Source organism: Mandrillus leucophaeus, unplaced genomic scaffold (assembly GCF_000951045.1).
Source record: "Mandrillus leucophaeus isolate KB7577 unplaced genomic scaffold, Mleu.le_1.0 Scaffold331, whole genome shotgun sequence".
Lineage (NCBI taxonomy): Eukaryota > Metazoa > Chordata > Mammalia > Primates > Cercopithecidae > Mandrillus > Mandrillus leucophaeus.
In genome coordinates this window covers 464,877-476,130 of record NW_012103488.1, presented here as the reverse complement: position 1 = coordinate 476,130, position 11,254 = coordinate 464,877, and the positions used below count along the sequence as shown (strand labels likewise).

At 40.5% G+C, this 11,254-nt stretch overlaps 1 protein-coding gene across 3 annotated transcripts in view; it reads left to right on the top strand.

Annotated features, from left to right (window-relative positions):
• Positions 1 to 7,453, top strand: part of PLCE1 (phospholipase C, epsilon 1) — a 348,582-nt gene extending 341,129 nt beyond the window's left edge. For all 3 annotated transcript variants that reach the window (XM_011988462.1, XM_011988460.1, XM_011988463.1), the window contains 4 exons: positions 2,588 to 2,746; positions 4,961 to 5,179; positions 5,502 to 5,714; positions 7,018 to 7,453. In XM_011988462.1, coding sequence (XP_011843852.1) covers positions 2,588 to 2,746; positions 4,961 to 5,179; positions 5,502 to 5,690 — 567 coding nt within the window. In that variant the 3' untranslated portion in view covers positions 5,691 to 5,714; positions 7,018 to 7,453. The remainder of the gene's footprint in view (positions 1 to 2,587; positions 2,747 to 4,960; positions 5,180 to 5,501; positions 5,715 to 7,017) is intronic.
• The last annotated feature ends 3,801 nt before the right edge of the window (positions 7,454 to 11,254 follow it).

Genomic DNA, 11,254 nt, shown 5'->3' with positions numbered 1-11,254 from the left:
CTGATGAGTAAAATATGGCAAGTTCTCCTTTATATGCCTTTGTTAGGAAATTTTTGAAGTGACTGAAATATTATATCTCAAAAGATAATAAATTTAGTGTATCTAGGTTTACCTGGTGCATAGTGATACCCAAATAATATCCGCCGATTGAATAAATGAATTCAGTACTTACTGAATGCAAGAGGGTAGGTACTACTAGAGGAGATAGATTTGGGCTATAAGTATTTCCATTTATTTTATCTCATGGAACTAATAAGACACATAAGCGGTTTGCCCATATATGAAAATTCTGCAATTGCTATCTGTGACCTCTGATCTCTCCTGCCTGCCTTTTATAATTTTCTTGTCTCCTGGGCTTTCAGGCTGTCGGGTACCACATCTTCCTGTGGTCAATGTGTCCTCTTCTGTTACTGGGTTTGAAACTGGGTAAACCAGGACTCTGTCACAATGAACAGGCCACCTAACTTCTGTAAAGCACACTGCCCTAATTTGTAAAATCTATATAGAAACTACCCTACTTGACTCAAAGAAATTATCATGAGATTCATGTCAAACATGTAGACAGACAATGTGTGCAACAATGCTTAGTAAAAAGGGATATAAGCGAGGGCTATTGTTATTTCGTTCATAACCTGTGGCTTCCAACTAATGTGGCTAGAAACACCTTAAAATAAGCTCTGAGGGAGGCTCAAAGGTGCTCTCTTAAAAGTAAAGCTTAATGCATCATTGTTGGGACATTTTATGTGGTAACTTTTTGGTTTTCTCTGATTTCTTGCCTCCTGGTTTGGGGGACACAGATTATAAATTATGTCATGTGAATTACCTCTAAATCTTGCCCTGTGACTGGTTAAATATATTATGATCAATGCAATGACATATTATTAAGCAAGTTGTAAAACAGTATACATAGGATACAATCTCATTTAATGCAAAAAGAGACAATAGCTCGTCTCTTCCCTCTCTTCCATTATATAATGGAGTATTCATTCATTGGAAAAAATTCAAATGGATTTTTTCACTCATTGAAAAAAGTTAAAATAGATATATATCTTTATTTATTTAACAAAAAATCATGTAACTAAAGGGCCATGACTGCAAAGGTAATTAAATGATTGGGGCAAGCTTCAGGAGCCAGTCCTTTCTGGCCCTGGTTACAGTTTTGGCGCCACCTGGTGGCAGTTATCTATTCTGACTTTAATTTAATCAATGGGTACAATTCTAGTTGAAACTTCCGGAGAGTGACAGCAACTCATGGATTCTTCTGGTTAGCTAGCACCATTTCAGTAGCCTGGTCTGGAGAGATGAGGCTACATTTCTGCGGATAAGGGGGTTTTCCTGCCAAGTCCTCACTTGCTGAGATGAGGCTGACTACTGTTTACTCACTTTGCCTCTCCTTCCCCTTTATTAAGTCTCCCTCTTGCAAAAGTTAACTAAGTTATCCTCATTTGAAAATGGGGCGGACATAGAACAGCAGCTGCTTGACAATCACATTATATCTAAATTCACATAATTCAAGGGTGTTGCTTTACACAGTCACATACACAAAAATACATTTGAACATCCACAGCAAATGTTTAAAAGGATGTATTACCTAATGACAGTGGGGTATTTTGTGGAGATTTAGGTGGGAGAAGGAGAAAAGATGAGAATGGGAGAAGTTTGGTTTTTCTTGATACACTTCTGTACTGTTTGAAAATTTTTAATAAGATACATCTATCTGTAGATACATAATTCACCAAAAGCCAATTAATCTAATTCTCATAATTACTGTGAATTTTGTCAAAATTTGTTTCAATGTGGCTTACCTCCAGCCATTCATTCAGCCTTGTCACTGTGGTTTTCTTCACCCAACCTGTCAATTTCATGGTTTACATTTCAGATGTCTAGCATTTCTGAAATGCTCAACGTCTGTGGAAATGGGTGGGCTTTCTTTTAAATGCAGTTTACTGTGTTATTTGGCTTTTGCTACTTGGCAAAATGGTATATTGCCTTTCTACAAATTTATCTACAGTCAACTCGGACTCTCAAAATCCACAGGTAGGCTGGGCACAGTGGCTCACACTGTAATCCCAGCACTTTGGGAGGCTGAGGTGGGCAGATGACAAGGTCAGGAGTTCAAGACCAGCCTGGCCAGCATGGTGAAACCCTGTCTCTATTAAAAACACAAAAATTAGTCAGGCATGGTGGCGCACACCTGTAATCCCAGCTACTCAGGAGGCTGAGGCAGGAGAACTGCTTGAACCCAGGAGGCGGAGGCTGCACTGAGCCAAGATCGTGCCACTGCATTCCAGCCAGGGCAACAGAGCAAGACTCCATCTCAAAAAAATAAAAAATAAAAATCCACAGCTAATAGGAGCAGATAAATTGGCTTGTTATGGATCTGTCAACATCATCAGAAGCACAGTAGTTTCTTCCTCTCAGAAGACACGTATATCCTTTTAGAACAGTTTATGAAATAACATAGTATATGAGATACTAAGCTAAGAAGTTTCTACATCACCAAGATACAAGCTCAGATTTTTGCTAGATTTGTCTTTCTTTATTCTGCATAAACCTATTATTTACTCATATTTTTTTTTAAACATAGAACCTAGAAGAGAAAAACATTGTTCAAGATGACAAAGAGGTGATCTTGAGCTCAGAGGAGGAGAGTTTCTTTGTCCAAGTGCATGATGTTTCTCCAGAGCAACCTCGAACAGTCATCAAAGCACCCCGCGTCAGCACCGCACAGGATGTCATTCAGCAGGTAAAAGCCTCTCCCTTCCTCAACTCAGTCCTTTCCTCAGCATAAATTACTGAAACAAATGTCTGTGCACTGACGGCTCATTTTATGAGTGAAGTTCCTAAACAACAGGGACCTCAAAGGGAAGTGTGTGCCTCTTAAGGCTGGGAAATTGCCTTATGTGGTGGCTCATGCCTGTAATCCCAGTTTTAGGAGGCGGAGGCAGGAGGATCACTTGGGCACAGGAGTTGGAGGCTGCAATGAGCTATGCAGCCTGGATGACAGAGTCAGGCCCTGTCTCTAATTTTAAAAAATGACCGACCCAGTGGCTCACACCTGTAATCCCAGCAGTTTGGGAGGCTGAGGTGAGCAGATCACTTGAGTTCATGAATTTGAGACCAGCATGGCCGACATGGCGAAACCCTATCTTTACAAAAAGTACAAAAATTGCTGGACACGGTGGCTCACGCCTGTAATCCCAACACTTTGGGAGGCTGAGGCGGGTGGATCACCTGAGGTCAGGAGTTCGAGACCAGCCTGGCCAACATGGTGAAACCCCATCTCTACTAAAAATACAAAAATTAGCTGGGCTGGGTGGCAGGTGCCTGTAATCCCAGCTACTTGGAAGGCGGAGGTAGGAGAATCGCTTGAACCCGGGAGGGAAAGGTTACAGTGAGCCAAGATCGCGCCATTGTACTTCAGCCTGGGCAACAAGAGCTAGACGTTGTCTTAAAAAAAAAAAAAAAGTACAGAAATTAGCCAGGCATGGTAGTTTGCACCTGTAGTCCCTGCTACTCAGGAGGCTGAGGTAGGAGGATCGCTTGAGCCCAGGAGGCAGAGGTTGCAATGAGCCGAAATCGTGCCACTTTACTCCAGCCTGGTCTTAAAATAAAAACAAATTTAAAAATTTTTAAAGCTTGGAAATATTAATTCAGTCCTTCAGCAGACACTTAGTGTCTACAGTGAGTCTGGATCTCTATAGAGCATTGATAATAATGGATTCAGGAAGTGGCTCTGCAGTGACAATGTCATGGTCCCAGAAATACCTGAGCCAGTACCTACTGACTATCTCTCAAGGATCCTACAGAGGACAAGTGGGAGGCCTACTTTGATCCTCTCCCCTCCTCTAAAGCATGCTTCTCTGAGAGTTTACATGGTTTCAGAGAAGTTTGCTTCCTTCATAGCCTTGTTAGGGTAGGCATTCATCAAACACCTATTTGAAGGCGTACAACACGATTAAGAGCACAGACCCTAGATCAAGCTGTGTTAGGTTCAAATCCCAGCTCTACTTCTTACTGAGACCTGGAGTAAGAGCTCAGATCTGTGCCTTCGTTAGTGTGCTGGTAAACCAGCTCTTTGTAATGTAAAAGAAAAAGAAAAACCCTTATTTATTTCTTTTGTGTAAATGCCCCTACCATATCTGATTTCATCAGCCTATTCCCGTTGGCTCCAGCGAAACACATAGACAATATGGAGACAGTATGATAGTACTTTCCTTGAAGATTAAGTATATGTAAGATGTTTAATACAATGCCTAGCAAATGGTAAACATTACTTAAGGGTTACTTGCTGTTCTTATTGTATGATAACTTGGTTAATATTAGCCTTCTTATTCAGTTGACTTTGAATTCCAAAGGGCCCAGACTTACGTTTCTTTAATTTATCTTTGTCTCCCCTAAAAGGATTGCACAGTATCTGGGGCAGAGTTGGCCCTCACTAAACATTTTATGAATTAATAAATGCATCAATGAAATAATTTCATATTAAATGAAAAGAGAGATCAGTTGACTTCTAAAATTCTTTCAACATCCAAGACTCTGTGATAGAGATAGCCCAGCGGGACAGAGAGGCTCTTGAAGAGCAAGATTCTATTCCTCACAGGCTGACTTTCATGTCTATGAGCTTTGGTACATGCAGAAAATCTGATTCAGACCTTTGTTACTATTATAGCTGTGTATATCCTGGAATCTGCTTAACCTGTGTTAAGTTCAAGCTTCCTCGTCTGAAATTCGGGATAACACCTAAATCATAGACTATTGGGAAGCTAAATGAGGTGATGTGGGAACCTGCATTATAAGCTACAAGTATACAACTGCAAAATGAACTGGATGAGACGATCTGGAAGATTCCCTTCATCTCTAGTCTGGGCCATTTTTCCACCTTAAAGTTTCATATAGAATGAATGCCAATGTTGGAGATTCTGTATCTTTATTCAGTTGATCATAACTTACCTTTCAGACCTTATGCAAAGCCAAATATTCCTACAGCATCCTGAGCAACCCCAATCCGAGTGACTATGTGCTTCTGGAAGAGGTGGTGAAAGACACTACCAACAAGAAGTCTACCACACCCAAGTCCTCTCAGCGGGTCCTTCTGGATCAGGAGTGTGTGTTTCAAGCCCAAAGCAAGTGGAAAGGTGCAGGAAAATTCATCCTTAAGCTAAAGGAGCAGGTGCAGGTAAAGTTTAAAGTTATTTGTCTCTGTTCATAAGTTATCTGATACTCATAATCACACTGTAGCCAGATCTGGAAGCTGGTGAAATTTAAGAGAAAGTTTCTGAGTCAAGGAATGGAGTTAGGAGAAAATTGTTTGGCTTTGTTTTCACTGTATGGAAAAACATGTGGCCGAACTTGTGGTTAAGCAGTCCTAGAGGGGAGCTCCTCAGCCCTACTCTCCAAAGCTCTAGAGAGAAGAGGAAGGCGCTCTTCTGAAATAGGGTCATGAGACTGAGGAACCTGAGTTTAACCTAATACCAATGGAAAGTTCTTTGTTCCCACAGGCATCTCGAGAAGACAAAAAGAAAAGCATTTCTTTTGCAAGTGAACTCAAGAAGCTCACCAAGTCAACTAAACAGCCCCGAGGACTTACATCACCTTCTCAGCTCTTGACCTCAGAAAGTATCCAAACCAAGGAGGAGAAACCTGTGGGTGGCTTGTCCTCCAGTGACACAATGGATTACCGACAGTGACTAAGGGCAGCATGTTTAACCCAGGTATAGTAAGTCATTGCACCATCCTGGAACAGGGCTTAACTTATACTACTTTGTAAGGCATAATTAGTAGGATGTCGTTTATCTTTTCCAACAGGAGGATGCCCCTCGAAGGCAGGTAGGCATAGGACCTTAAAACAGGAAAAGGACTCTGAAGATATGTGTAACGTGATGTTCTACTGAGCACTGCCTATAAAGAAAATAGGAAAGAGGCCAGGTGCGGTGGCTCACGCCTGTAATCCCAGCACTTTGGGAGGCCGAGGCAGGTGGATCACCTGAGGTCAGTTCAAGACCAGCCTGACCAACATGGCGAAACCCCGTCTCTATTAAAAATACAAAATTAGCTGGGCATGGTGGTGTATGCCTGTAATCCCAGTTACTCAGGAGGCTGAGGCAGGAGAATCGCTTGAACTTGGAAGGCGGAGGTTGCGGTGAGCCGAGATTGCGCCACTGCACTCCAGCCTGGTGACAGAACGAGACTTCGTCTCAAGAGAAAACAAAAGCTAGGGAGGCTTCTCTTGTAAGTCACTGGTGCATCTATGTGAATTGACATCGCACGTTATGACCGCCTTTACAATGGTCTTTTCAAGAAAGAGCACTTGTAAAAGAAAAGAAGAAAAGGGCTCATAAGAAAACAAGTTTAGGGTTTAGGGCCAGGCGCAGTGGCTCATGTCTGTAATCTCAGCACTGTGGGAGGCTGAGGTGTGTGGATCACTTGAGGTCAGGCGTTCGAGACCAGCCTGGCCAACGTGGTGAAGCCCCGTCTCTACCAAAAAATATAAAATTCCTGTAGTCCCAGCTATGCAGGAGGCTGAGGCAGGAGAATTGCTTGAACTTTGGAGGCAGAGGTCCAGCCAGACGAGAGGGAGAGAGCAAGCGAAAATAAAGAAAAGAAGTTTAGTATTTTTGCCACTTTCTAGGAACATAGTATTTCATATTTGTTCTAAAATGATCCCTTTTAAAGTTTCAATAATCTACCAATTTTTAAATAAGAATGTATTCATCTTATTATCTGAAGTAGTAGTTAGTTGAATTCCACCTTAAAGTTGAACAGTTTATTTGAATGTGATTTTTTTGAAAAAAGAAAACTTTCTAAAGAATGTGAAATATGTCTAAGGCAGAAATAACCTAATGTTCTACTTCCTAGAAACATCATGTTCTAACATTGTGAGTACAGAGGAAACAGTCTCTTCCCCAAACCTAGCCACTAGAGCTGTGGCTGGAAAACTCTGAACCCTTGCTATACCGTAAGTGTTTGTTTCTTCATTTTCAGTATTCTAATAAGCCTCTGTATACAACATTACAGGTGAAGATCTTCCAGCAAGAAAAAGAGTGAACATGGTGGAAAAAAATATAATTTACTTATTTTCATCAGACTTAAACTGGAAATTGATGATTTCTGAACTGAAGTCTTCACACATGTGAGATCCATGCTGAGGAGAAGCAAAATGGCACAGGGCTAGTTGCCACCAACCAATTTACGGATGAATGAAGCAATGAAGCCCAGGGGACTGCCACTTTATAAATGTCAGCAGTTGGAAAAATCATCACGAATTGACTTAGAGCAAGGGTCAGCAAGCTTGTCTGTAAAGGGCCAAATAGTAAATATTTTAGGGCTGGGGGCCATAAAATATGTTGCAACCACCCAATTCTGCTGTTGTAGTGCAAAAGCAGCCACAGACAACACATACATGAAGGAACGTGGCTGTATTCCAATAAAACTTTATTTATGGACACTGAAATTGGAATTTCATATATTTTTCACATGTCACAAATATTCTTGTTTTGACTTTTTTTCAACCATTTAAAAACGTGAAAACTATTCTTAGTTCAGGGGCCATACAAAAACAGGTGGCAGGCTAGATTTGGCCCAAGGACCTTAATTTCCCAACACAACTAGGAGAACTGGGAACAAGGGGCACAAAGATCTGAAAACAAGAAAGGAAGTTTAGCCATACATTTTATGGCTGAGAATGGAAGCTTTGGAGCATTTCAAGTGTAAATATGTCCTATAATGTAAGTCATTAAAATTCAATTTAGTTCCTGTATTGTGTACCACAATGCACTCTTCTTTAGGATTTTTTATATATAGAAATAATATTGGGGTTTTTTTTTTTTAAGGTACTTGCTTATTCAGTTAATAGGGTTGCTTTAAAAACGGTTATTGCTTAATCACAGATTACTCATTTTTGGTTTTCAAAATTAGAATGATGTATAATTTAATATCTGCTAAATTGCAATGTCTTAACAAGAAACCTAACAATTTGTTAAAGCAAAAGTAGATTGAGTTGGTGTTTAAGGTAAATTTATTTATTTTACAAGGATTGTACTGACACTGTACTTATATATTTATTATACATCGCTCTTGATATTGCCATGGATTAGAAGCATTAGTAGTTCTCGGTACTTGAAGACAAACTTCTAAAAAGAAAATATATGCTCTGAACATCTGAAATGGGCTAGACTTTCAGGTAAAATCGCTTCATTTCTGATTAACTGAAGAGCTATTGATCCAAGTCATACTTGTCATTTAATGTAAATTTTTAAATTTTGCTGTACAAAACCATCAAGTAAGTGTAAAGGATTCTTCATATTCTTGGTATGAAGCAAATTATGAGTTTTAAACATGAAATATGTATTCCTCTAAAGTAAAACCCAAACTTTTATCTTTCCATTGGTACCTCTGAATTTTAAGACTGTTCTTCAAATTACAAAACACTAAAACTCCTAAACTTCACTTTGAGGAATTTTTTTAACCAATTATAAAAATAAAACCATCCCCATGTGTTTCTTGCATATTCTAAAAACAGAAGTGTTAAAAATACACCACACAGGCTGGGCACAGTGGCTCACGCCTGTAACTCTAGCACTTTGGGAGGCCAAGGCGGGCGGATCAGGACAGAGAACGAGGCCATCCTGGCCAACATGGTGAATCCCGATCTCGACTAAAAATACAAGAATTAGCAGGGCGTGGTGGCGTGTGCCCGTAATCCCAGCTACTCGGGAGGCTGAGGCAGGAGAATCATTTGAACCTGGGAGGTGGAGGTTGCAGTGAGCCAAGATAGCACCACTAACTCCAGCCTGGCAACAGAGCAAGACTGTCTCAAAAAAAAAAAAAAAAAATACACCACACAGCTTTCATGTCATTGAAAGTTCTTACTGGGTCAAAGCCTTAAGGCTAGAACTACTATTTTCTTGTCAACAGAATGCAGGCTATCCCAGTTTGATGTAATCTATACAATAGTACAGGTTTAAGTCAAATAAGTCTAACAAATGCACAATGCTGCTCCATTTAAAAAATATTCCGGAAACACTTTTTATCAAGCCTCTATAAGTGAACATACCAGTTTGCCCTACCATGTGTTGAAAACTGAGTTACTGGTCTAAGTGGCTAGAGGTCAAATGAAAACTGTGCAGAGTGTAACAAGATGAAAAGACTGGTCTCTTTAGGTTTATCATTTGGTTCTGATGCTTTCTAAGCGCTGCCCCACTCCTCCTCCATGACCTTTAACACAGGTGTCTATTTTACAACATAAATCTGAGACTGAAGTTGAGACCAGATTGTTTAGCAAGGGAGAGAATCCAGCCTACTGCCTAGGTTGCATCCCAACTTAGTTGTTTATCACATTTTGAGGTGAAAGTACATACTTCATTGTATTTGATCTTTGGGATTATAGAAAGAACACATTGTTTTAAAATGTAAAGAGTTGGCCGGGCACGGTGGCTCATGCCTATAATCCCAACACTTTGGGAGGTTGAGGTGGGTGGGATCACCTGAGGTCAGGAGTTCGAGGTCAACATGGTGAAACCCTGTCTCTACTAAAAATACAAAAATTAGCTGGGCGTAGTGGTGGGCACGTATAATCCCAGCTATTGGGGAGGGTGAGGCAGGAGAGAATTGCCTGAACTCAAGAGGCAGAGGTTGCAGTGAATGGAGACTGCGCCACTGCACTCCAGCCTGGGTGAAAGAGCAGACTCCATCTCAAAAAAAAAAAAAAGAGTCTAGTCTACTATTACACACAAATGGCCAGCACAACCTGATGTTGGCCAAAAATATTAAAGTTTTATTTAAAGCTTTATCTGAATTACACAGCTATATTGGTATGCCAAGTAAAAGAAATTATCCTAAATAACCACTATGACTATACCCATTACCATTTCACACTTTTTAGGCTACCAGAAATCTGGGTAGCAAACTCTTATCATTAAAGTTGATGTGCACAAGAATCTAAATATGCAAGTTGGGTTCATTACAGTATTTTAAGACACATCACTAAAAGTGAAGAGAAAGGAGCATGAATTCTGTCACTCTGTTCAGTGATGCCAAATGTGTAGGAAGTAATGATCCTATCTAGGTAGAAAGTGCCCTTTGAGGGGTAAAGCTTCTTTCATGTCATCGTTAGCAAGTAAAAGTTATTTACAGATTCTCCAGTTGGGAGTAAATATGAAGTCTAGACTCAACAAAAGTTGAGTTACAAGTTACTTGTTTTTAATCAAACTTGCTTTCATAAAGGCCACCCATCTCAATGGCTCTGGAGACATTGGCGGCTCATTAATGAAAGTGGGCCCTCTATGATATGTACCAATTTACCTTTTGCTAACTACATCTTCCCCTTCCTTTCTTCTCTCCTCTTCCAATATCTCTATAGACTTCTGTCCTCTGCCCAGAGACCCACAGGCCTTGCTTAATTCTGAAAAGTAATCAGGGCTTCTTACTGGCCCAATAAAATTGAATTAACTCTAAAACACAAAGCTCCACATCTATGCTCCCATGCCAATAAAGAAGAGTAGGATTTTCCTGGCTGGTGTCTTTGATCTTATATTGGCAGCCTACAGGGAAAGTGCTCTCACGGTGAAAGTCTCTGACCCCTTTTCAGTTGCTTATATATCAGTAGTGAGGCCAGAAAAGATGTACCTGGGACCCCAAAAAAGTTAGAAAGAAAAGGGAGATTGCCTCTTACACAGAGTCTAGACTTGGGTCAATATTCCCCATGATCCACTGTTAATAATTTATGCGTTCTCTGCCATCTCTATGTTCAGCTTCCTAAAAGCAATCCATAGCTGATGGCTATGGATTCTGACATAGGAATACCTGAAATGAGTCCCTTTGAAACACATACTGAGTCTCCATGATTACCAAGCTATTCTTTTATTTTTTTGAGGCAGAGTCTCACTCTGCTGCCCAGGCTGGAGTGCAGTGGTACGATCTCGGCTCACCACAACCTCCACCTCCCAGGTTCAAGTGATTCTCCTGCCTCAGCCTCCCAAGTAGCTGGGACTACAGGCGTGCACCACCATGTCCAGCTATTTTCCACCCCACTCTTAAGTGCCAGCATAGTGCTAAGCACACAGTAGGTGCTCATTATTTGTCTAGTTAAAAAAAAAAATTAAGGCTGTAGCTTAATATAGCCTCAGGATACGTGCATGCCTGCGTGTTTGTGTGTGTGTGCATGTGTGTGTGTGATTACTCATAACTACATTTAGTTCTAAAAATAAAATTAATCAATATAAGCTTATGTAAGTTAATGCACAAATATATTTCC